At 42.5% G+C, this 27,992-nt stretch overlaps 1 protein-coding gene across 1 annotated transcript; it reads right to left on the bottom strand.

Moving 5' to 3' along the window:
* Positions 1 to 534: 534 nt before the first annotated feature.
* Positions 535 to 26,235, bottom strand: slc25a44a (solute carrier family 25 member 44a). Its single transcript, XM_024379019.2, has 4 exons — positions 26,012 to 26,235; positions 3,576 to 4,267; positions 3,286 to 3,413; positions 535 to 1,982 (listed from the first exon to the last, which is right to left on the bottom strand). Exons 2-4 carry the CDS (start codon positions 4,210 to 4,212, stop codon positions 1,791 to 1,793), a joined length of 957 nt encoding a protein of 318 aa, XP_024234787.1. The 5' UTR covers positions 4,213 to 4,267; positions 26,012 to 26,235; the 3' UTR covers positions 535 to 1,790.
* Positions 26,236 to 27,992: the final 1,757 nt, after the last annotated feature.

Genomic DNA, 27,992 nt, shown 5'->3' with positions numbered 1-27,992 from the left:
AGTTCAGTTTACAACTTACAGAAAAAAAAGGAAATATTCAAAACAACCTTATACTCCATGAAATGTATGTAGTACATTTAGAAACCATTAATCAAATTGCTAAATTTAATTTTGGCCAAGAAACACTTCATATAGCATTTTATTGTGGCATGTTTCAGGACAATGGACTCCTAAAATGGCTGCCTCGCCATGATCAAAAGTATGTGGACACCTGCTTGTTGAACATCTTATTTCAAAATCATGGACATTCATGTGGAGTTTGTACCCCCCTTTCCTGCTGTAACGGCCTCCACTCTGGGAAGACTTTGCACTAGATGTTGGAATATTTCTGCGGGGACTCCACCAAACTTTACAGTTGCCACTATGCATTCGGGCAAGTAGCATTCTCCTGGCATCCTCCAAACCCAGACTCATCCATCGGACTGCCAGATGGTGAAGCATTTCCAGAGTCCAATGGCAGCAAGCTTTACATCACTCCAGCTCCTGCTTGGCATTGCGCATGGTGATCTTAGTCTGGAGCTTCATGAAATGTTCTGTTCCTAGGCCGTCATTGAAAATAAATATCTTAACTGACTTGCCTAGTTAAATAAAGGTAAAAAAAAAAAAAAATGGGCACCCGCACAGAAGCCTAAGTTATTTTGTTGCTTCCAGAGGCAGCATGGACCTTGATAGTGTGTTGCAGCCGAGGACAGATTATTTTTTACACGCTACGCACTTCAGCGGTCCCATTCTGTGAGCTGGTATGGCTTACCACTTTGTGGCTGAGCTGTTGTTGCTCCTAGATGTTTCCACCTCACACTCACAGCACTTACAGTTAAGCAGGGTAGAAATTTAAGGGGGCATCTTATGACAGTACCACGTTGAAAGTCATTGAGCCCGTCAGGCAATTCTACTGCCAATGTTTGTCTATGGAGATTGCATGGCTGTGTGCTCAATTTGATACACCTGTCAGCAACTGGTAGAGCTGAACTAGCCCAATCCACTAATTTGAAAGGGTGTCCACATACTTTTGTATATAGTGTACTATTCCCAACAGTCCACAAGCCTTGAGGGCAGGAATAGGTCGTACTGTTTTTAAATTGAGATGTGTTGAGGAAGCACCAGTAATCTTACCATGCCATAGTGTTTCCCAAGCCTACTTTGAATAACTTGCTTTACACAAATCTTATTCAGAGAAAAAGGGTACTAGAGAGCAGTTCTGCTCTTATTCAACATAGCCCTGGTCCTTTCTCACCAAAGGAAGAGAACTTGTTTGTTGGATGTAATAACCTGCCCTGTTGACAGGCTCTCAGCAGGGTTGTCTACATTACCTTTGCCAGTGAAACGCAACCATTGGGTGAATACATGAACAATACAAAGCTGACAAACATGTACCATTTAAAGTTAACAAACACCATTTAAGGGCAACAGAGGGTTTGAGAGAGTCCATTTTGAAAACCAGTTTAACCCAGTGTCAAATTTACCAAGCCTTATAATTGGTAAATTAAATGACTCCTTATTAATTACACTTTAAAATTTGCTTACTCTGCTGCAACAACGCACACATTTTTCTCCATACCTCTAATTGACAAGTTCCAATATCTACAGTTGTACTCCCTGAAAACAAAAAGGTATGAATCATAATTCCTCTGCCCAAACAGCATGATAAAATCCACCAACCTCACATTAAAACAAAAAAGGCAACAGTTTTTATGGGAGACCAGGTAGCTGTGTTTTGTCTGTGTTTGACAGTGTCCCTGGCTACCTGGCCCAGTCTAGCCCGGGTCTGTCCCTGGTTGTCCCTCTGGTATTTACCAGTGTCTAGAGTTGACCAGCTCAGGCCGCAGGCTCAGTCTCTTGAGGGTCTCGTAGCCCACCACGATGACCACGGCTGTGGGGGTGGAGGAGATAATGCGGGCAGACAACCCTTTAGTCATCCCCCAGGGTCCTTCCTCTGCCAGCAGCTGCTTGAAGGTTGCAATAACCGATGACCTGCCCTCCACCTTAGGAGCCACAGTGAGAAAGGTTGATATCACTCAAAAAAATACCTTTAGAGTTCATAGAGAAATAGATGGATCGAGGTAGAAAGACAAATGAGGAGTCCCTTTAGAGTCTTGACAAATGCCGACTCAGTTGTTTCTTGGTCAACATGGGAATTTTTCTGGCTATGTATTTAAGCTAGGCAAATCATTCTTATGAACGTTCAAATATCCCCTGAAAAATCCATGTTTGTAAAAGTTGGCCTGAAAACCCCTTGAACCTGCTTTGTAAAATATAATGAATTGAACTCATAAGTGCCTTGAACAGTATATACCCCTAAAATACAGTGCATTTGGAAAGTAATCATACCTCTTGACTTTTTCCACATTTTGTTACATTACAGCCTTATTGTAAAATGTATTACATTGATTAAAAAAAAAAAAAAAATCTACACACAATACCCCATTATAACAAAGCAGAAACTGGCTTTCGGAAATGTTTGCAAATGTATTAAAAATTAAAAATGTCACATTTACTTAAGTATTCAGACCATTTACTCAGTTGAAACACCTTTGGCAGTGATTACAGCCTTGAGTCTTCTTGGGTATGACGCTACAAGCTTGGCACATATTTTGGGAGTTTCTCCCATTCCTCTCTGCAGATCCTTTCAAGCTCTGTCAGGTTGGATGGGGAGCGTCACTGCACAGCTATTTTCAGGTCTCTCCAGAGATATTCGATCAGGTTCAAGTTCGGGCCACTCAAGGACATACAGAGACTTGTCCCGAAGCCACTCCTGCGTTGTCTTGGCTGTGTGCTTAGGGTCATTGTCCTGTTGGAAGGTGAACCTTCGCCCCAGTCTGAGGTTCTGAGCGCTCTGGAGCAGGTTTTCATCAAGGATCTAGACAGGTGTGTGCCTTTCCAATCAATGCACCAATTTCAACTATCATAGCAAAGGGTCTGAATACTTAAGTAAATAAGGCATCTGTTTTTTATTTTTGATAAATGTGCCAAATAGTCTATAACCCTGTTTTCGCTTTGTCATTATGGGATAGTGTGTGTAGATAGTTTTTTTTATTTAATCCATTTTAGAATAAGGCTGTAAAGTGACAAAATGTGGAGAAAGGGTCTGAATACTTTCCAAATGCACTGTATATCCAAAACGAGGATCTGGTATGGTAAACTTGAAATGGTTTGTAAACCATGTCACCAGTGATTACAAAAAGGATTAACTAAGACAATAACACTGAATATGAATGTGTCACTCTTCATACAGTTAAACCATAACAAGGATTGTTTACAGACAAAGCAATATACTTGTGGTTTTACCTGCACTCTGGCCCGCACAACATCCATGGGATTGGTGATGGTGGAGGCTGTGGCTGCTGCCATTGGCCCAGCGATAGCCTGCAGAAGCAGGTGAGGACAATCACTGGGGGCTAGTTTGGAAAGGTTCTCTGTAAACATGAACATAGTGAAAATGTAAGGAGCAAAAACATTTCAGATGCATTTCAAGCAGCTTTAGAATTGCCCATGTCATGTAATATCATACAAAACCTAGCTAAAATCTAGTACTGCTTGCTTAGTATCTGCCTGCCGTGGCAGGTAGAGTCGCCTACCTGCATAAAAATGATAAAAAGGCCACCACACCGCGCTATTGGGGATGTAGGTGAGGAGGGATGCCACGTATCCCCGGTAAAATCCCCGGAAACCATCAGCGGCGCATATCTGCACCACAATGTCCCTGGTTTGTCCGAAAGTCACTTTGCTCTTGGATGTCGCCATCATTATTTTGGGTTTGACCTTGAAGCGGCTCAGGTGTCCCACCTGGCCTTGCATCATGAGCTGCTGAGAGACCATATCTATGGGCACAGTGATGGTCTGGGCCACCAGGGACGCCGCTCCCCCTGCCCACAAAGACTTCACTGTGTTATTGCTGGAATATTGGGACACGTACTTCCTTACCAGTTCATAGGTGGTGATGTAGGCCTGGCCTGAGATCAAGGTGAAGGTGTTAACCATAAAGCCTCGGTAGAGGCCTCGCGGGCCCTCCGCCTTCAGGATCTTGTAGAAGGCGTCAAAGGTGCCTGTGTAGAGGGACTTGCCCTTCTGCACCTGCAGCCGGGTGCGGATGAGGGTGAACGGGTAAACTGTGGCCCTGGTGGTCATGGTCATGAACACACCCAGGGAGTAGAACTTTTTCTTGTCCAGGTCCTCCCATTCAATGATCCGGATGTTGCGTTTCTTCTCCTCCATCCTGCCTGCTGGTGTCCACAGCTCCTTGTTGAATGGACCGCGCCCTCCACAACACCTGATGGACCAAGAGAAGGGCATTGAGGCAGGTCTCAAAAATCACAAAAAGAGGATTTCATCACTCACCATCTCAGATTGTTTTTTTTTAAACATTATTATTTAAAGACAATTTGAACTCTGAGAAATGAAGCTAATTGATTGCACCAAAATTGGCCATTTCAATTGATAGAATATTCAATAAATATAGTAACCAACATCTGATTTGAACCAGACCTCTTATTAGCAATTATTACGTGAGGAACCCAAATAAATTGTCAAAAGCCAACCACAGACCCCCAAACCAAGCCAACGGCAAGTATACAGCATCAGTTCTCTATCTGACGAGTACTATGATGCTGCGACTAGGAGTATCGTTTCTTTCTTCATACCCATGTAATGCATTCTCAGTGAACTTGGTGATGGCCATCTTCCCCCGTTCAGAGAAATGAGTCATTGAATTTGTTAAGTACCATGTCCCATCATACAACAGCATATTACCAGGTTCTGATCACAAGATGGTGCTATTGAATGTCCCCCACACCCTCAATGTTAATTTAAGACTGAACCTTCAAATTATGATTTAGAAATGTAAATTGAATGTTTAAGTTAGAACATACATCAAATAAAAAGCATATAAAACCAGAAAAATTGCCTTGACTACTTATTCCTCATTTCATTCTTTCTTTGTTCAGTGCATCTATTGCAGTGATGTTGCTACATCCAAATTGATATTGGCAACCAGTTGCAGTGGTTTGTTCCTTAACGGTGCAGATGTTCTGCACCAAAAACAAGCATATGTCCTCTCCGTTTGGCCAAGAAAATTATCTCGCTGGATAACTGCATGAATTTCACATTTACGTCCATGTTTTCATCATCCACAGAATTGGCTATTCCAATCCAGTTATCATCATCATAGCAGCAACACTAGAATATCAGATACACACATTATTCACCCTTGTATGCTCATCAGTGAGTTTCCCATGGTCAAAGTCAAATTTTATAGCATAATCTGTGTATTTGAAAACTCTTTGTATCCATGAGGCTTTTTGAGAGTCGTACAAAGTGATGGAAGCTGTGGGTTTCTGGCAGAGTTCTTGAATTCTAGTTTGCTACTATAAGTACTGGATTGGAATTGCTGATGCTGTGGAGCAAGGTCATTTTCTTGGCCACACAAGCACCATCTGCTCCATTAAAATGAGAATTTCACTATTCAGGACTCTAACCTGTATTTGTTCATGAAAATGGCATGTTATCCTATATGGGGTAGGGGACAGCATTTTCACTTTGGATAAATAGAGTGCCCAAACTGAACTGCCTCCTACTCTGTCCCAGATCCTAATATATGCATATTATTATTGGTATTGGATAGAAAACACTCTGAAGTTTCTAAAACTGTTTGAATCATGTCTGTGAGTATAACAGAACTTATTTAGCAGGCGAAACCCCGAGGACAAACTATTCATTTTTTTTTTTTAAGTCACTGTCTATTCAATATGTTTTCATGGGGAATCCAGAATTCTAATTGACTTTCCTGCAGTTCCTACTGCTTCCACTGGATGTCACCAGTTTATAGAAATTGGTTGAGGTTTTTCCTTTGGGTAATGAAGAACTACCATAGCTCAGAACGAACGTCACTTCATGTGTACCTTTTGATAGAGGCGCGTAAACCAGAAGTAGTGTCAGTTTGTTTTGCTCCTGTATTGAACACAGATCATCCCGTCTTCAATTTGATCGATTATTTACGTTTAGAAATACCTAAAGCTGTATTACAAAAGTAGTTTGAAATGTTTTGGCAAAGTTTACAGGTAACTTTTGAGATATTTTGTAGCGACGTTGCGTAAGTTGGAAGCGTCATTTTTCTGGATCAAGCGCGCCAAATAAATGGACATTTTGGATATATAGACGGAATTAAATCGAACAAAAGAACCATTTGTGATGTTTATGGAACATATAGAAGGTAAAAGGTAAGGCATGATTTATATATTTTTTCTGTGATTTGTGTCACGCCTGCAGAGTTGAAATATGCTACTCTTTCATTGTTAACTGTTGTGCTATCATCAGATAATAGCATCTTATGCTTTCGTCAAAAAGCCTTTTTGAAATCTGACATGTTGGCTGGATTCACAACGAGTGTAGCTTTAATTTGCTATCTTGGGCATGTGTAATTTAATGAAAGTTTGATTTTTATAGAAATGTATTTTAATTTGGCGCTCTGCAATTTCCCTGGCTATTGGCCATGAGGGACGCAAGTGTCCCGCCTACCCCAGAGAGGTTAAAGAAGGTTCCAGACAGTTGTTCTTGCAATTTCACTTGTTTTTGATAAACTTACTCAAACTTCCTGAGCCTCATTCTGGAGTTCCAGGCCATCCAAAAAACATGAACAAAGGCAACAACACCCAAACACCTCATTTTAGGCAAAGCTCTCAGTATCGTGAAGCAGATCTTTAGATGTATGGCACAATTTCATGTGTACACCACCAAACTTCATCACCAACGTTATAATCCATTTTGTTGAACACAAGCGATACTTTCTGAGAGAGATGGTATGCTACAAAGTTTGCTAGCTAATACAGTAGCATCACTGATGAAAGGGGGAACACTAAGTCTGTTGTTATTTTGCTTATGTTAGCTAAAAGTTTGCTTGCTACGTAGCCAGCTTCGCACGTGTGTGTTTTGGGATAGGGTAAACAACTAGCTACTTTCAGGTTGTTTTGAGCTTCACTATTGTTATCATTCTGCAAAACATGTAGTTTGCCAACGTAAAATGGCTTAGAGCTCATTCACATATCTGATCCTGTATCTTATGTTTGGGTACCCTGATACGGCAGGTCTAGTTAGGTCTATAAAGCAAGAGTGAAATGCAATATTGTACCCAGGCGAGATGCGTTGAACTTTTTGTCCATTGTAGCCTACCTAGCTGGCTCACATCATGTAGAAATGTACGGCTCGCAAATCACATCGTGAAACGGTTATGTACAGTCGTGGCCAAAAGTTTTGAGAATGACACAAATATTAATTTCCCCAAAGTTTTCTGCCTCAGAGTTTAGATATTTTTGTCAGATGTTACTATGGAATATTGAAGTATAATTACAAGCATTTCATAAGTATCGAAGGCTTTTATTGACAATTACATGAAGTTGATGCAAAGAGTCAATATTTACAGTGTTGACCCTTCTTTTTCAAGACCTCTGCAATCCGCCCTGGCATGCTGTCAATTAACTTTTTGGCCACATCCTGACTGATGGCAGCCCATTCTTGCATAAGCAATGCTTGAAGTTTGTCAGAATTTGTGGGTTTTGGTTTGTCCACCAGCCTCTTGAGGATTGACCACAAGTTCTCAATGGGATTAAGGTCTGGGGAGTTTCCTGGCCAAGGACCCAAAATATCAATGTTTTGTTCCACGAGCCACTTAGTTAGTTATCACTTTTGCCTTATGACAAGGTGCTCCATCATGCTGGAAAAGGCATTGTTCGTCACCAAACTGTTCCCGGATGGTTGGGAGAAGTTGCTGTTGGAGGATGTGTTGGTACCATTCTTTATTCATGGCTGTGTTCTTAGGCAAAATTGTGAGTGAGCCCACTCCCTTGGCTAAGAAGCAACCCCACACATGAATGGTCTCAGGATGCTTTTTTAACAGTGTAGCTTCCGTCCCTCTCCTCGCCCCTACCTGGGCTCGAATCAGGGACCCTCTGCACACATCAACAACTGACACCCACGAAGCATCGTTACCCATTGCTCCACGAAAGCCGTGGCCCTTGCAGAGCAAGGGGAACAACTACTTCAAGGTCTCAGAGCGAGGGACGTCACCAATTGAAATGCTATTAGCGCGCACCACCGCAAACTAGCTAGCCATTTCACATCGGATACATTTTACTGTTGGCATGACACAGGACTGATGGTAGCGCTCACCTAGTCTTCTCCGGACAAGCTTTTTTCCGGATGCCCCAAACAATCTGAAAGTGGATTCATCAGAGAAAATAACTTTACCCCAGTCCTCAGCCATCCAATCCCTGTACCTTTTGCAGAATATCAGCCTGTCCCTGATGTTTTTCCTGGAGAGAAGTGGCTTCTTTGCTGCCCTTCTTGACACCAGGCCATCCCCCAAAAGTCTTCGCTTTACTGTGCATGCAGATGCACTCACACCTGCCTGCTGCCATTCCTGAGCAAGCTCTGTACTGGTGGTGCCCCGATCCCGCAGCTGAATAAACATCCTGGCGCTTGCTGGACTTTCTTGGGCGCCCTGAAGCCTTCTTCACAACAATTGAACCGCTCTCCTTGAAGTTGTTGATGATCCAATAAATGGTTGATTTAGGTGCAATCTTACTGGCAGCAATATCCTTGCCTGTGAAGCCCTTTTTGTGCAAAGCAATGATGACGGCACGTGTTTCCTTGCAGGTAACCGTGATTGACAGAGGAAGAACAATGATTCCAAGCACCACCCTCCATTTGAAGCTTCCAGTCTGTTATTCGAACGCAAAACTTATTTTGGTCATCAAAAAGAAAGGAGGACCAAGGCACTCTTCATATAATTGATTAAAATGCCTTTATTAGTGTGGCATGTTCAATAGAAACAAAGTTTTTTTTTAAACCGACACATTTAAGTTTTAAAAAAAAACTTTGTTTCTATTGAACATGCCATACTATAATAAAGGCATTTTAATCAATTATATGAAGAGTGCCTTGGTCCTCTATTTTTGATGACCAATTTACCCCTTTTACCAAAGAGCACCTTCTATCTACGAAAATGTACTATTGTGTACCTCAGTAGCGCTTCCCTTCCTCCTCTTTCTACTAGCAAAACATATTTTGTATAAATCTCACCAATGTTCCTGGGAACCCGAGTTTCATGTGAAAACGCCCCTAAATTGAACAACATGAGCTGGCAATAGATACAATGTCATTGTATAGTGACGCCATTGTAGTATTATCAGGTAGGCTAATGTGTAGAATAGATAGTGTGGGATCCTGGCTAGGGTGGATCCAGTTGTGTTTGAACTTTTCTATTTATCTATGTTATGCAGGCTGATGCCGGTGGCAGCACAGAAATGAGTGGATTGGCCATGGCTGCAGAGATTTCCACAATCAACTCCTCACCTAACTCCAAGCAAAAGCCAACCTGGAACCCATGGAACAACTGCAACTCCGGAGTCTGTAGATATCACAGAACTGAGAATGCTGCTATCCAGTTAACAGCACACTGGATAGCACCCTCGCCCTCCAATCCAACAAGGGCTATCCAACAGACTGGGCTATCCAACAGACTGGATAGCCCTCACCCTCCGATCCAACAAGTCCCAGACGTGCTCAATGGGATTGAGATCCTGGCTCTTCGCTGGCCATGGCAGAACACTGACATTCCGGTCTTGCAGGATATCATGCACAGAACGAGCAGCATGGCTGGTGGAATTGTCATGCAGGATGGTCATGTCAGGATGAGCCTACAGGAAGGGTACCACATGAGGGAGGAGGATGTCTTCCCTGTAACGCACAGCATTGAGATTGCCTGCAATGACAACAAGCTTAGTCCGATGATGCTGTGACACACCGCCCCTGACCATGACGGACCCTCCACCTCTAAATCGATCCCGCTCCAGAGTACAGGCCTCGGTGTAACGCTCATTCCTTCGATGATAAACGTGAATCCGACCATCACCCCTGGTGAGACAAAACCGCAACTCGTCAGTGAAGAGCACTTTTTTGCCAGTCCTGTCTGGTCCAGTGATGGTGGTGTCTGGTAAGGACCAGCCTTACAACAGGCCTACAAGCCCTCAGTCCAGTCTCTCTCAGCCTATTTTGGACAGTCTGAGCACTGATGGAGGGATTGTGCGTTCCTGGTGTAACTCTTTCTTTTGGTGTTTTTCAGAGTCAGTAGAAAGTCCTCTTTAGTGTCCTAAGTTTTCATAACTTAACATTACCTTAATTGTAATGACCGTTCCACAGGTCATGTTTATTAATTGTTTATGGTTCATTGAACAATCATGGGAAACAGTGTTCAAACCCTTTACAATGAAGAACTGTGAAGTTATTTGAATTTTTACAAATTGTCTTTGAAAGACAGAAATGTCCCTTTTTCAGGACCCTTTTTTTGAGGAGTTTATATATCTCAGAAATAATAATAATATGCACACTGCTTGCCAAAACAGTTATACATATAAGCAAAAATAATTATTGTTGTGGCTTATGTGTTATTTATATATATTTTTTTCACGGGAAACCTCAAGTGAATTGACCTTTGCGCCAAGTCAGCCAGAACCAACCCATAAAGTTGCACCACAAGCGAGTGGATTACATTGCATTCTTACAAGCCTTACGGATTTGTAGACAATCTTACGCCTTAGATCACTGTTTCCCGACTCCGGTTCTCGAGTACCCCCAACATCACATATTTCTGTTGTAGCTCCAGACAAAAACACCTGACAGGCAACCACTGCTGTAGACAAAATGTGATGGTTTTGCAATGGACAGGTGATGGATTCTATAAAGGGCCATGGTGTCTGGAGACACATGGTCTAGGGTTTGGGATAAGCTAATCACATTGTCATTGTTTTCAAATCTTTGTATGCTTGGGTTAGGGTTAGTAATGCTTGTCACTGTCATTGTGCATACGTTGTAATCTTATTTTCAGTAAAGGTAGACACCAGGCAGACTGTGTGGAAATCTTATGTGGAAATGAAAAAATGTGCCGTTTAATTTCTCCTCAGGCACACCCAGGTACAGTATGGTTTTCCCAAATTAAACCAAAGCCTGGGTTGCTAAGAAAATGTACTACATGTGCTGAAAAGACTGGAGGACGAGACAGTTGTGTTCAAGGACCCACTCTACCATGTCTAACTTCCAAGACGATCACCAAAGACACAAATGGTGATCAAAACCGGTTTAGGCCAACTTGGAAATATTTTTTTAAATTTACAGAATAGTAGCAAACCAGTCAAGTCAATCGGGCACACCAATTGACAGGAGACTTGGTAATGAAATATTGCCTTTTGTAAAAATTTAAGCAGACTTTTTCCAGACATCACACACACAACTGTTGCTACTGCACCACTATCTATGCAACAACTCTCTCTTACTTGACTCAACTGCATTGTACCCACCTGACCAACTGTAAGTGTTATTACTATACATACAGAATCCATTCATTCTACCAACCACCATCTAGCTAGTCCATGCTACTGTACTGATACTGTAGAAACACCCCTCTGAACCTGGAAGTTAGGGAGACTGTGACTCTCTCTCCAGAAGGCTCCCTAGTCATCTCCCTAAACGAATGTGTGAATTCCCCTCTATGGCAAGACTATAGTCAGACTGGTCGGGGGATGAAATAAACGTGCGCCGAATACAACAGGTGTAGTAGACTGTCACGTAGAGTAGGCCAGAAGGCTATACTTGAAAACCTAACCTCTATCAAAATAAAAAGATGGCAGAGCCACAAAAGTTATTCTGTGCAAGGGTGTTTATTTACATAATGATTCCAGAACAAAATGCTGCCCCATTCACAGCTCAATCCAAAATGCCTCTATGAACTGAAAGAGAGGCTCCTTTTGTAGGGCTAGCCCCTCCCCTCAGAACAATTAACACTAATTAATTAAGCAATTACCTAGTCAAACCTACATTTTCCATTAACTAAACATACTAAAGGATATACATTGCAACACATTTTTTATGGAACAATATCACACTTACATCACTACTGACAGTGTCTTTCAATATTCCCATTTACATGAATGAACCATTCGGGACAGGCACTACAAAGTCAACCCAATTCCCTTAGCTCGGGTCCTTATCCAGCATACCCGGAAGCCACAGAGATAGAGAGAGGAACAGAACAAACAAACGCGCTCATCCACAACATAGATAAGTATAATAAATATTGCTTATATTAAATATGAACACTGACAAGTGTGAAATGTATGTACTTACTAAGACAGAAGTTAATTTGTGTGTCGACCCACATTGTTAACTTATCTTATAACGGAGCAGGGAGGAGTGATGAATGTGTGCGTGTGTTAAAGTACCAAATGCTGCCCGCGGCCAGTGACTGACTTCTACGTCACATAGACCTTACAGTGAAATGCTTACTTACAAGCCCTTAACCAACAGTGCAGTTAAGTAAAAAAGGTATTAGGTAAACAATAGATAAGTAAAGAAATACAAATAAAAGAAAAACATTTTTAAAAATGGTGGCGGGACACAATGCATAATCCAGGTATCCATTTGATTAGCTGTTCAGAAGTCTTATGGCCTCTAACCCTATTACAGGGGCTGAGTCACTGGCTTACTGGGGCTCTCTCATGCCGTCCCTGGACGGGGTGCGTCACCTGAGTGGGTTGATTCACTGATGTGGTCATCCTGTCTGGGTTGGTGCCCCCCCCTTGGGTTGTGCCTTGGCGGGTTTCAACTGTTCTGTCTTATTATTATTCGACCATGCTGGTCATTTATGAACATCTTGGCCATGTTCTGTTATAATCTCCACTCGGCACAGCCAGAAGAGGACTGGCCACCCCACATAGCCTGGTTCCTCTCTAGGTTTCTTCCTAGGTTTTGGCCTTTCTAGGGAGTTTTTCCTAGTCACCGTGCTTCTACACCTGCATTGCTTGCTGTTGGGGTTTTAGGCTGGGTTTCTGTACAGCACTTTGAGATATCAGCTGATGTACGAAGGGCTATATAAATACATTTGATTTGCTTAGAGGTATGTGCTGTTGTGAAGCCTTTTGGTCCTAGACTTGGCGCTCCGGTACAGCTTGCCGTGCTGTAGCAGAGAGAAGTCTATGACTGGGGTGGCTGGAGTCATTTCTTTGTGCCTTCCTCTGACACCGCCTGGTATAGAGGTTCTAGATGGCAGGCAGCTTAGCCCCAGTGATATACTGGGCCGTACACACGACCCTCTGTAGTGCCTTGCGGTCGGAGGCTGAGCAGTTGCCGTACCAGGCAGTGATATAACCTTTTGAGGATCTGAGGACCCATGCCAAATCCTTTTAGTTTCCTGAGGGGGAAATGGGCTTTGTCATGCCCCCTTCACGACTTTGGTGTGTTTGGACCATGTTAGTTTGTTGGTGATGTGGACACCAAGGAACTTAAAGCTCTCAACCTGCTCCACTACAGCCCTGTCGATGAGAATGGGGGCATGCTTGGTCCTTTTCCTGTAGTCCACAATCATCTCCTTTTCCTTGATTACGTTGAAGGATAGGTTGTTATTCTGGCACCACCCGGCCAGGTCTCTGACCTCCCTATAGGCTGTCTCGTCTTTGTCAGGCCTACCACTTGTGTCGTCTGCAAATGTAATGATAGTGTTGGAGTCGTGCCTGGCCATGCAGTCGTGGGTGAACAGAGAGTACAGGAGGGGACCTGAGCACACATCCGAGGGGCTTGTGTTGAGGATCAGCGTGGCAGATGTGTTGTTACCAACCCTTACCACCTGTGGGCGGCCCGTCAGGTAGTCTAGGATCCAGTTGTAGAGGGAGGTGTTTAGTCCCAGGATCCTCAACTTAGTGATGAGCTTTGAGGGCACTATGGCATTGAACGCTGAGCTGTGGTCAATGAGTAGCATTCTCACGTAGGAGTTCCTTTTGTCCATGTGGGAAAGGGCAGTGTAGAGTGCAATAGAGATTGCATCACCTGTGGATCTGTTTGAGCAGTATGAAAATTGGAGTGGGTTTCTGGGATTATGGTGTTAATGTGAGCCATAACTAGCCTTTCAAAGCACTTCATGGCTATGGACTTGAGTGCTACGAGTCTGTAGTCATTTAGGCAGGTTACCTTTGTGTTCTTGGGCACAGGGACTATGGTGGTCCGCTTGAAACATGTTGGTATAACAAACTCAATCAGGGACAATCAGACACCTGACTGATCACAGTCGTCCAGAAGCCGGTGTAGTACAATTCAATCTTAGTCCTGTATTGGCGCTTTGCTTGTTTGTTTGTTTGATTGTTAGTCTGAAGGCATAGCAGGATTTCTTATAAGCGTCCAGGTTAGAGTCCCGCTCCTTGAAGGCGGCAGCTCAAGCCTTTAGCTCAGTGCGGATGTTGCCTGTAATCCACGGTTTCTGGTTGGGGGTGACATCATCGATGCACTTATTGATGAAGCCAGTGACTGATGTGGTGTACTCCTCAATGGTATCAGAGGAATCGCGGAACATATTCCAGTCTATGCTAGCAAAACAGTCCTGTAGCTTAGCATCTGCGGGATCTGACCACTTTATTGACAGAGTCACTGGTGCTCCCCACTTTAGTTTTTGCTTGTAAGCAGGAATCAGGAGGATGGAATTATGGTCAGATTTGCTAAATGGGGGGCGAGGGAGAGCTTTGTATGCGTCTCTGTGTGTGGTATAAAAGGTGGTCTAGAGTTTTTTTCCCTCTGGTTGCACATTTAACATGCTGATAAAAATTAAGACTGATTTAAGTTTCCCTGCATTAAAGTCCCCGGCCATTTGGAGCGCTGCGTCAGGATGAGCATTTTCCTGTTTCCTTATGGCCGTATACAGCTCATTGAATGCGCTCTTAGTGCCAGCACCCGTCTGTGGTGGTAAATAAACAGCCACGAAAAAATATAGATGAACTCTTGGCAAATAGTGTGGTTTACAGCTTATCATTAGATACTCTACTTCAGGCGAGCAAAATCTAGAGACTTCCTTAGATTTCGTGCACCAGCTTTTTTTTACAAATATACATAGACCAACCAGTCTTACCGGAGTGTGCTGTTCTGTCTAGCTGATGCAGCGTATATTCCGCCAGCTGAATGTTATCCATGTCGTCATTCAGCCACGATATAGTGATATTACAGTTTATGTCCCGTTGGTAGGATATTTGTGATCATACCTTGACAACTTGTCAGACATAGAGAACTGATTATGTACACTGGCCGTTGGGGTGGGCTTGGCTTGGTGTGGTGTCAGGGGTCAGTGGATGGCTTTTGACCATTTATTTGGTAGGATGATGTTTGGTCCAAATCGGATGTTAGCTTCTATATTTATGGAATATTATGCAAATCCTAATTTTTTAAAAAGGGACAACTTGGGTGCAATCAATTAGCTTCAAATCTCAAATCATATTTCAACAACAATGTTGCAGGAATGCTTATCTCATGTTTCTAACTGCAGAAATAATTTCAGAACAATCTGAGATGATGGGTGTCATGGCTTGCTGAAATGACAAAGAATCCATCATAGTCTGTGACAAAAATGGTCTGTTGAACCTCTCATGATTTTAGTACTATAACACAGTTGTACTTGAGGAATACCTATGCAAATTTAGCTTATAACATACTCAGGGTTCCTACACCTTCTTAAACATCAAATTCAAGGACTTTCCAGGCCCAATTCCCTCAAATTCAAGGACCCAACATGGCATAGTTTGAGACGTGGATCAAGGTTAGTTACAACACTGTTCATTTTTATAATGAGAACCAGCAGGCTTTATAGAAGCTCACAGACAACAATTAAAAAGAGGCTTGAATGTGTGAAAACTTCTCAATTGTGCTGCGTTACAGTGATGGCAGACTAAGTGGTCTCTTGCCTTCTCTAACAGCACAGCAAAACAATATATTGTGTAAGTTGAGCGATAAAGACCGACTTATTTACGAGTTGAAGAGCTAAGTAACTCCTCGTTTATTTCATTAGCACCAGCTTCACCACATAAAACATGTCGCAGAGCAAAAACAACCTTTTTTTCCATGACCAAATGAATAGATAAACAAAAACACATGACCATAAATAAAATATTTTGCAACAAAAGATTAGATAAATTAATTGGATAAAAATAAATAAATAAAACATTTGCCCAACCATTGTGTTCTGGGGTTGTTGGCCTTTTTGGTTAATTTGCTTTTTTATTTAATTTTTTAGCACTTGCTCATTAAGTAGTTTCTCAAACTTAAAACAGTGCCAAACCCTTGCTTTTTACTGCTATGCCCTTTAATTTCCTTTTCAGGTCATTCACTTTTATCTTTACCACCCTTTCTCAGGCTATTGGACTTGGCAATAAGAGTGAGGTTGCCTGTGCTCTCCGCTTTGAGTGCAAATTTGTCTGCTGAGGTCTTGGGAGCATTTATGCCATCTGTCAGTCTTATCTTCCCATTAAGTTCATCTAGAAGGTATTTTCTTTGTTTTTTTTTTGCTCCTCCATTCTTCTGTCTCTGTTCCTTTTGATGTGTCACATACCTCTGCCTTGCAGATGCCACTGACATCAGCAGCGGTCTGTCAATGCACACATTTTGTATGCCCCCCACAGCTCTTATGTGGTCAACTATACATCTCTGTGCTACGTATGAATCTTCAAGTTCTCCACTTCAATCTGCCAATTGCTGGAGAACCCACACTCTACTGAGGCTTGCCTGTGTGACAGTAAGAGGAGTTGGCGGCAAAGTCTCCACAGATTTCTGAGCTCTGACATTACTCATGTAAAAATGTGTCCATGCGGTCTTGGACAGGATCAAAGTTTACAAACAGTGTTGGGCCTGGACAATGTCATCAATAAAATGTGAGTATTGTCAAATGTCATCATCACAATCTCCTTCCTTCACCCGATGACTATTTACAAGGTAGATCAGGGCCTTCAACTTTGCTGTACACAGCGTCTTTCCATTTGTGCCCTGCCATTTCCCTTGGATCCAAGAAAGAAAGATGCGAGACCAGAGATCACTCCAATGGAGATTTCTCAATGAGTTTGTTAACAGTTCTGAGCACACTTCTTGCAAGAGATTTTGAAGTCCAATGTTTTCTGGCCAATTTTCTTCCCTGTGGACAAGTCTCTCACAATTCTTAGAGTAACAAAGCCCAAGTCGACCTGTGAGGAGTCGATGTGATTGGATGACTGGGTCACCTCGACATCAAGAGGTTTTTGAGGGGTTTTCGCTTCTTTCATGAGGTCTGGCTTAATGAATCTGCTCATCAAGCTCTTAAGCAGGTTGATCAAGTCTGTAGAGAGAAATGGCACCATGGGCTTATCGGTCTGGTAGCATGTGAGGAAAGCCTCCTGAATCACCTCAAAGGACTTTGTGCCTGGATTTGGACATCTCTTCTCTACAGCCTTCACATATGGACTAAATACTCTAAAGCGCTTTCAAGCACAGGCGCATTTTCAACCCACCGTGTCATGCAAAACTTAAGTGGCATTTAGGGATCTAATGATCCAATGATGTTAAAGTAGTCCTCCCTACGGGCTGGAGTACCCTTCAAAAGGTGGTACATAGCATGCAGTACACTGTTGACTTTCCACTCTGTTTCTTCCACTCCATGTACAATATGGAGACCGCAACTGCCTATGTTTATAAGGTGTAGGACTATTTTATTCTCACAGGGCTTCTCAACCTTTGGGTAAAATGACCAATTTACATTTGGTTCATCCATGGAGATCTGAACCATGTTTTTCTTTGGTAGATCTTCGGTGCTCTTCTCATAGACCGCTTTAAGGTCCAACGCAGTCGCATGTCCCATAAATTTAGAATCGTAAAACCTCGTCACAACTTTCCTCATCCCATAAACGGAAGTGAAAGTCACACTGCTTTGACTGTTTTTTTTTCTGTTGAGGCTCTCAAAGTGAAGTACATAGTCCTCCTCCCCAGCAGACAGTTTTTTAGACAAGTGCTTGAAATGAGGAGTCAAGCCATGTGTGCACACATAGCTGGACTTTGTTGGCCCGCATGCGAAGGTCTTGGCTACCGCACAGTCTGGGAATGTCGCTGAGAACAGCACACCTAAGAGTAAAAAAATATTGATTTTAAACACTTATTTCTGTTTCTAGCCTGTGTTTTAACGTGTGTGTCACAGAGAGAGAATATGAAATATGAAAACAATAACATTCTTAAAAATAATTATGTTACAGTTTATACTTAGCTAACATTTGCTTGCTAGCACTATATTGACAGGTGTGATTCTGTGGGAGAACTGACAGACATCTAGATAACATTAGCTAACAACATAACAAAAGTGAATTTTGTCTAATAATTATGTAACGTTAAAGTTTATATACCTAACCACAAAGAGACAGAATAATCTAGCTAACTAATTAACGTTAGTAACTAACTAAGTAAGTTATTGTATTCCTTTCTACATGTTACCAGGGGTAGGACCTACCTGCTTTTAACTTGCAGAGTGCCGTCCTGTATGATTCTCCAGCAGCATGGCTCATCACAGCTGCTTCGCCCATGGCGTGAACTTTTATTGACTTGCTGCAGGCTCTGTATTGGGCCACATGGATGCCCCGCGGATCTTTAACAAGCCAGTCTTTGTAAATGTCTTTGAGCCACGAGTCCTGGAATTTACATTTTCCAGGCATAGCTGAAGGTTCGCTTATCGTTAACTTTCTCGCTTGCTTGCCACTGTTTAACCTGCACCATTCGACTTCAATCACTCATGCACGCATGTGACCGTCGCATTCTCGAGGCAGGTGGCGTGTGAAACAAGGATACACAGACAGCGGGAGACACACACGCAGACAGCAGAACGTAGCTTATCACTGACATTAAATTTTAAAAAATAAACTAAAAGAACTTCAATTTCTATTCTTGCACAAAATGTATAAATTCAAGCACTTTCAATGACCCATGTCTATTTTCAAAAACTTTTTCATTCAAACTTTCAAGGATTTCAAGGACCCGTGGGAACCCTTCATACTGCATGAAGTGTGGCTAGATGAAACTTAGATTTTAGTTTAAGTGAATGTGTAGCAAACAGACTAGTGACTACTTATTAGGGCTGACCCCAATTAGTCAACTGGTAGATTGTTTGGTCGTTAGGCTGTTGGTCAACCAAGATTGTTTTAATTTGAGCAGTAACATATATATTGGCGCCCATCTCGGTGAACTAACCCATTGCGGACGCCTAGATTAAAAGGCAATTCATGCTTAATCCAAAAATGTGGTCAGAGGTTCCATATGGAGGGTGTGACGCAACTGCTAAGCCTCCAGAGGCATGCAGAGACCAAATCAAGCTCCATACCGCATCGCCTCCCAAATTTTGAAACAATGCGGAGGACTCTGTATAGCTTCGGATTGATATGATTGGTTGGCGGTAGAAATCACAAACCAACTTCCTTGACAACAGCTCTGTGCTGTTCCGCGAAGCACAAGAAGCCTGAATGCCCTGACTTCTGTGGAGGTCGTATCACCGTAAATGCTGCATTGCCAATGCAGACGTCGGGTTGACCATGCGCCCAGATGCACTTCTCTCTTCAGAATGCGCACTACCCCGCCCTGTTATTTTTATCCCCAGATTCCTACCGCAAACGGAACATTTTCATCTGGATCTTCTCAACTAGCTAACCGCAATCCCAGATGACTACTCCTGGCTAGCGTTTCCATCCCAGAGCAAGCACCAATTAGCTTAAAGCTAGCCCGGCCAGGGCTCCTGTGCTACCACCGAAGTACACTCCTGCGCGACAATATCCGGACCCCTTCTACAGCCGGTACGGGGCATGGAACCCCGCAGATCCCCTAAGGACTGGAATACCGACAATCTGCCCGAGGACTCCTAACAGGCCCCTCAGGCGCGACGCCCGCTGAAGGCCCATTATGCTAACCAGCTAGCTACCTAGAGCTACTTGGAACCCTACTAATTCCACGACTGGTCTATTGACGTCACCACACGATGACGCAAAAACAGACTTACCCCCATCGCGACGTCCCCCAAAGTCTAACTTTCTAGCCCCTGCTATCTGCTTGCTTGCTAACCCGGACAGCTAACTGCTAGCTTGCCTGCCCGGTCTGCTAACCGCTAGCCCTTGCTAACTGCTTGCTTGCTAACCCGGTCTGCTAACTGCTAGCCCCTGCTAACCCGGCCTGCTAACTGCTAGCTTGCCCCGGTCTACTAGTGGCTAGCTTGTTTAGCCCCGGCCTACTAACTGTTAGCATCGGCCTGCTAACTGTCTGAATCACTGTGTCCCCAGCCAGCCCAACCACTCACTTGACCCATATGTTCACTTGGCTACGCATGCCTCTCTCTAATATCAATATGCCTTGTCCATTACTGTCCTGGTTAGTGATTACTGTCTTATTTCACTGTAGAGCCTCTAGCCCTGCTCAATATGCCTTAACCAACCATGTTGTTCCAACTCCTACATATGCGATGACATCACCTGGTTTAAACATCTCTAGAGACTCTCTCTCTTCATTACTCAATGTCTAGGTTTACCTCCAATGTACTCACATCCTACCTTACCTTTGTCTGTACACTATGCCTTGACTCTATGCTATCGTGCCCAGAAACATGCTCTTTTTACTCTCTGTTCTGAACGTGCTACACGGACAGTTCGTATAGTCTTTAGCCGTACCCTTATCCTACTTCTCCTCTGGTGATGTGGAGGTTAATCCAGGTCCTGCAGTGCCTAGCTCCACTCCCACCCCACAGGTGCTCTCATTTGTTGACTTCTGTAAACGTAAAAGCCTTGGTTTCATCATCAAAATCAAATCAAATTTATTTATATAGCACTTCGTACATCAGCTGATATCTCAAAGTGCTGTACAGAAACCCAGCCTAAAACCCCAAACAGCAAGCAATGCAGGTGTAGAAGCACGGTGGCTAGGAAAAACTCCCTAGAAAGGCCAAAACCTAGGAAGAAACCTAGAGAGGAACCAGGCTGTGGGGTGGCCAGTCCTCTTCTGGCATGTTTCATGCATGTTAACATTAGAAGTCTACTCCCTAAGTTTGTTTTACTCACTGCTTTAGCACTCTGCCAACCCAGATGTCTTAGCCGTGTCTGAATCCTGGCTTAGGAAAACCACCAAAAACCCTGAAATATCCATTGCTAACTATAACGTTTTCCGCCAAGATAGAACTGCCAAAGGGGGCGGTGTTGCAATCTACTGCAAAGATAGTAATACAGAACTCTGCAGGCTAAGTCTGTACCCAAATCCAGATAGCTGATGTTCTGAAAGAGCTGCAAAATCTGGACCCCTACAAATCAGCCAGGCTAGACAATCTGGACCCTCTCTAAAATGATCTGCCCGAAATTGTTGCAACCCCTATTACTAGCCTGTTCAACCTCTCTTTCGTGTCGTCTGAGATTCCCAAAGATTGGAAAGCTGTCGCGGTCATCCCCCTCTTCAAAGGGGGTGACACTCTAGACCCGAACTGCTACAGACCTATATATATCCTACCCTGTCTTTCTAAGGTCTTCGAAAGTTAAACAGATTACTGACCATTTCGAAACCCACCATACCTTTTCCGCTATGCAATCTGGTTTCAGAGATGGTCATGAGTGCACCTCAGCCACGCTCAAGGTTCTAAACGACATCATAACCACCATCGATAAGAGACATTACTGTGCAGCTGTATTCATCGACCTGGCCAAGGCTTTCGACTCTGTCAATCACCACATTCTTATTGGCAGACTCGACAGCCTTGGTTTCTCAAATGATTGCCTCGCCTGGTTTACCAACTACTTCTCTGATAGAGTTCAGTGTGTCAAATCGGAGGGACTGTTGTCCGGACCTCTGACAGTCTATGGGTGTGCCACAGGGTTCAATTCAACTCTCTTTTCTGTATACATCAATGTTGCTCTTGCTGCTGGTGGTTCTCTGATCCACCTCTACACAGACGACACCATTCTGTATACCTCTGGCCCTTCGTTGGACACTGTTAACTAACCTCCAGACGAGCTTCAATGCCATACAACTCTCCTTCTGTGGCCTCCAACTGCTCTTAAACGTAGGTAAAACTAAATGCATGCTATTCAATCGATCACTGCCCGCACCTGCTCGCCCGTCCAGCATCACTACTCTGGACGGCTCTGACTTAGAATACGTGGACAACTACAAATACTTAGGTGTCCGGTTAGACTGTAAACTCTCCTTCCAGACTCACATTATTAAATATCTCCAATCCAAAATTAAATCTAGAATCAGCTTCCTTTATCGCAACAAAGCATCCTTCACTCATGCTGCCAAACATACCCTCGTAAAACTGACCATCCTACCGATCCTCGACTTCGGTGATGTCATCTATAAAATAGCCTCCAACACTCTACTCAACAAACTGGATGCAGTCTATCACAGTGCCATCCGTTTTGTCACCAAAGCCCCATACACTACCCACCATTGCGACCTGTACGCTCTCGTTGGTTGGCCCTCGCTTCATACTTGTCGCCAAATCCATTGGCTACAGGTTAAGTCTCTGCTAGGTAAAGCCCCGCCTTGTCTCAGCTCACTGGTCACCATAACAGCACCCACTCGTAGCACGCGCTCTAGCAGGTATATCTCACTGGTCACCCCCAAAGCCAATTCCTCCCAGTTCTCTGCTGCCCATGACTGGAACGAATTCAAAAATCTCTGAAGCTGGAGACTCATCTCCCTCACTAGCTTTAAGCACCAGCACATAGATAGATGGGCTGTTTACAGATGGGCTATCTATCTACCTACCTCATCCCCATACTGGTATTTATTTATTTTGCTCCTTTGCACCCCAGTATCTCTACCTGCACATTCATCTTCTGCCGATCTACCATTTGTTTAATTGCTATATTGTAATTACTTCGCCACCATGGCCTATTTATTTCCTTAGCTTACCTCATTTGCACTCACTGTATATAGACTTTTTGTTTTCTTTTGTTCTACTGTATTATTGACTGTTTGGTTTATTCCATGTGTAACTCGGTTGTTGTATGTGTCGATTTGCTACACTTTACCTTGGCCAGGTCGCAGTTGCAAATGAGAAATTGTTCTCAACTAGCCTACCTGGTTAAATAAAGGTGAAATAACTTTTTTTAATAAAAAAATTGTGTACCTTCATTGTGTGAATTGTTTGTGATTGAATAGAACACATAATAAAACACACTGAGTAATGATAACTTGGCTATATAGACAGAGTACCATAACAGAGTCGATGTAATTGAGGTAGATCTGTAGCAGCCGTGCGGTAGCATGGAGAACAGTCTGACTTGGGAGGCTGGAGGCTGCCAATGTTTAGGGACTTCCTCTGACACCGGTTGGCATAGAAGTCCTGGGTGATGACAGGGACCTCGGCCCTAGTGATTAGAGGTCGACCGATTAATTAGGGCCGACTTCAAGTTTTCATAACAATCGTTAATTGGTATTTTTGATATTTTTTTTACACCTTTATTAAACTGGGCAAGTCAGTTAAGTACACATTCTTATTTTCAATGACGGACTAGGAACGATGGGTTAACTGCCTTGTTCAGGGGCAGAACGACAGATTTTTACCTTGTCAGCTCAGGCATTCGTTTTTGCAACATTCCGGTCACTAGTCCATCACTCTAACGACCTGCCTTACATTGCACTCCTGCGTGGCAGACTGACTACCTGTTACGCGAGGGCAGCAAGAAGCCAAGGTAAGTTGCTAGCTAACATTAAACTTATCTTAACATAATCACTAGTTAACTACACATGGTTGATGATATTGCTAGTTTATCTAGCATGTCCTGCGTTGCATATAATCGATGCGGTGCCTGTTAGTTTCTCATTGAATCACAGCCTACTTGATGATTTAACAAGCGCATATTCAAAAAAGCACTGTCATTGCACCAATATACCTAACCATAAACATCAATGTCTTTCTTTAAAATCAATACACAAGTATATATATTTAAACCTGCATTTAGTTAATATTGCCTGCTAACATGAATTTCTTATAACTAGGGAAATTAAGTCATTTCACTTGCGTTCCGTGCAAGCAGTCAGGGTATATGCAGCAGTTTGGGCCGCATGGCTCATTGCAAACTGTGTGAAGTCCATTTATTCCTAACAAAGGCTGTAGATAATTTGCCAGAATTGTACATAATTATGACATAACATTGAAGGTTGTACAATGTAAACAGCAATATTTAGACTTAGGGATGCCATCCGTTAGATAAATAATTTCACTGAAAGAATAAACGTTTTGTTTTCGAAATTATAGTTTCCGGATTCTACCATTTTAATGACCAAAGGCTCGTATTTGTGTGTTATGTTATAATTAAGTCTATGATTTGATAGAGCAGTCTGACTGAGCGATGGTAGACACCAGCAGGCTCATAAGCATTCATTCAAACAGCACTTTAGTGCGTTTTGCCAGCAGCTCTTCACTGTGCTTCAAGCATTGAGCTGTTTATGACTTCAAGCCTATCAACTCCCGAGATAAGACTGGTGTAACCAATGTGAAATGGCTAGCTAGTTAGCGGGGTGCGCGCTAATAGCATTTTAAACATCACTCGCTCTGAGAATTGGAGTAGTTATTCCCCTTGCTCTGCATGGCCCTCGCTGCTTCGAGGGTGGCTGTGTTCCCGATTCGAGCCCAGGTAGGGCGAGGGACGGAAGATATACTGTTACACTGGCAATACTAAAGTGCCTATAAGAACATCCAATAGTCAAAGGTATATGAAATACAAATCGTAGAGAGAAATAGTCCTATAATTCCTATAATAACTACAACCTAAAACTTCTTACCTGGGAATATTGAAGACTCGTGTTAAAAGGAACCACCAGCTTTCATATGTTCTCATGTTCTGAGCAAGGAACTTAAACGTTAGCTTTCTTACATTGCACATATTGCACTTTTACTTCTCCAACACTGTGTTTTTGCATTATTTAAACCAAATTGAACATGTTTCATTAGTTGAGGCTAAATTGATTTTATTGATGTATTATATTAAGTTAAAATAAGTGTTCATTCAGTATTGTTGTAATTGTCATTATTACAAAAAAAAAAAAAAAATGGCTGATTAATCAGTATGGGCTTTTTTTGGTCCTCCAATAATCGGTATCGGTGTTGAAAAATCATAATCAGTCGACCTCTACTAAAGGTCTTACAACGGCTACGGAGAGCATGATCACAAAGTCGTCCAGAACAGCTGGTGCTCTCATGCATTGTTCAGTGTTGCTTGCCTCGAAGCACGCATAGAAGGCTTTTAGCTAGTCTGGTAGGCCTGCGTCAAAGGGGCATTTCACGGCTGGATTTCCCTTTGCAATCTGTGATAGTTTGCAAGCCCTGCCAGATACGCTTACACACACACACACACACAGGTGTTTGGAGCACACTAGACAGCTAATTAGTACATGCGGCCACTTAGGTCTTCTGTAAACATACAATGTTACAAGGAGATATGGCCGTGTGGGAACACTAACCCTATAAAGGTGGTAGTAATTAAACTTTTTTTTTTTACCTCCTCGCTGATATGAAAGATACGTTACTTATATTTCCAAAACCGTACCACATGCGATGCATTTTAACGTTCAGAGCGAGTGTCAACCTTAACAAAACTCCCTCGACCATAAGATACTATCGTCAATAGGCACATAAGCAGTTAGCGTCTAGGAATGGGTTAGTTTTTAGATACAAATAATGGCTACAATAACCATGTTTCCATAGTTTTTATTTTTTCAGTTTAATTTTATAAATGCAGACAGAATGTTAATTCGGCATTGTGGGAATTTGTCGTAAAATTCATAATGTGGTAGAGTTGAAAATGCGATGGAAACATTTACATTTCCATTTTTTTCCCGGTACATTAAAACTTCAGGGAAAAAGTAAATGTGCGCACTACGTCATCACGCACTGATTTGTATCCGCAACAAGTCCGTTTGGTGGAATCACCACTGGTGGGAACATTCGCATATTTTCTTTTGCGGATGTATTACTTTCGCATGAAAATCGATCCCCAATTGTTTGGAAACCTAGCTATTTTCTGCAGACAGCGCACACGCAATTGAAGAATAATATTTAACATGAGCGCTCTGGTTAAACCTATCGCATGAACTGTTGATAAAAAGCTTAGCTATGTGTCATCGTAGGAATAAACATGGTGCATCGACCTTTACAAAACAAGGAAACGTGACTTACCGTGTTATAGAGCCATTTTCACATAGCTCAAGACGCCATGTCTATGCTACACACGGCTAAACTGAACTATATGTATAACGTTCTAATAGCCTTGTAAAAATAAGCATTCGTTGAAAGGATTCGGACTAGTTAGAATATGGGTTGATGTCAAATTCATGCCGTCCATTCGTAAATGTACGGTCACCGATGCTTGAGCGAGCGTCTCGTCAGCAGCATTAAAAACGTACTTCCGGGTCACGACATTTTAAAATAAAAGTCCCCTCCCCCTCTTATGAAAAATGTTTACTGCATTTACAGTGTAATTGGAGTGCAGTACAACTGCAGTATGCTGCAAATACTGCGTCCAAAATAACATTTTTACTCTAGTAATTTTGCAGTACAACTGCAGTTACAGTGCCATATAACTGCAGTTTTCTGCAATTACTGCATCCAACATACCACAGTCGCCTGCAGTTACTGCACTTTTTCAGAACTGAAATCTTTTTTTGCAAGGGACGTAACAGTAGAAGTGTCATTAAAGACATTAGACATTTGCATTAAATGTGAGTTTTAAAACATGTTTCAAGGTCAAATAAATGCCACAAATACAGTACACTGTATATGAAATACATATTTTTCTAGGTGCTGAAGTAAAAGTGGGGTTGGGATTATTCACTTGGGTTTTTAGAATCTAAATGTGGTGTTATTTCATGGGGGGGGCAGAGGTCTAAATGCCGAGCAACACTTTGTACTCCATTCACTGCACTGTAGACATACAGGTGATCAATTACTGAACAAGCAAAACGATTGAGAGTGTGTCCATAGAATACAAAACAGCCAATTTTTTTTTTTCTTTAAGCCTCTTCCGTCAAGTAAACGGATGAGGTCCAACAAGTCCAGAACAGCAAGGCTTGGTAACAGCACCTACACTGAGGCTGTGAGATCGGTGAACTCAAGTTGAGTCATAATCGTACCACTTAAATTTTGTACTGTCACTAACGCTCTGCTGAATGACTAATTCAGGACTATATCTAATCAATAGATACAGTTGCAGTAGGAAGTTTACATACACTTGAGGTGATGAGACGATGAGGTCATTAGAACTTATTCTTCAACCACTCCACAAATGTCTTGTTCATAACAAACTATAGTTTTGGCAAGTCGGTTTGGACATCTACTTTGTGCATGACACAACAATTGTTTCCAGAAAGATTATTTCACTTATAATTCACTGTATCACAATTCCAATGGGTCAGAAGATTACATACACTAACTTGACTGTGCCTTTAAATAGCTTGGAAAATTTGTGAAAATTACGTCATGGTTTTAGAAGCATCTGATAGGCTAATTGACATAAATTGATTCAATTGGAGGTGTACCTGTGAATGTATTTCAATGCCTACCTTCAAATTCAGTGCCTCTTTGCATGATTTTCATGGGAAAATCAAAAAAAAAAAATTGTAGCCCTCCACAAGTCTGGTTCATCCTTGGGAGCAATTTCCAAATGCCTGAAGGTACCACGTTGATCTGTACAAACAATAGTACGCAAGTATAAACACCATGGGACCATGCAGCCGTCATACTGCTCAGGAAGGAGACGCATTCTGTCTCCTAGAGATGAACGCACTTTGGTGTGAAAAGTGCATATCAATCACAGAACAGCAAAGGACCTTGTGAAGATGCTGGAGGAAACCGGTAGAAAAGTATCCATATCCACAGTAAAATGAGTTCTATATCGACATAACCTGAAAGGCCGCTCAACAAGAAACCACTACACCAGAAGCACCATAAAAAGCCAGACTACGGTTTGCAACTGCACATGGGGACAAAGATCGTACTTTTTGGAGAAATGTCCTCTGGTCTGATGAAACAAAAATAGAACTGTTTGGCCATAATGACAATTGTTATGTTTGGAGGAAAAAGGGGGAGGCTTGCAAGCCAAAGAACACCATCCGAACCGTGAAGCACGGGGGTGGCAGCATCATGTTGTTGGGTTGCTTTG

This window comes from Oncorhynchus tshawytscha, linkage group LG19 (genome assembly GCF_018296145.1).
Source record: "Oncorhynchus tshawytscha isolate Ot180627B linkage group LG19, Otsh_v2.0, whole genome shotgun sequence".
Classification (NCBI taxonomy): Eukaryota; Metazoa; Chordata; class Actinopteri; order Salmoniformes; family Salmonidae; genus Oncorhynchus; species Oncorhynchus tshawytscha.
This window is presented reverse-complemented; position numbering and strand designations above follow the sequence as displayed.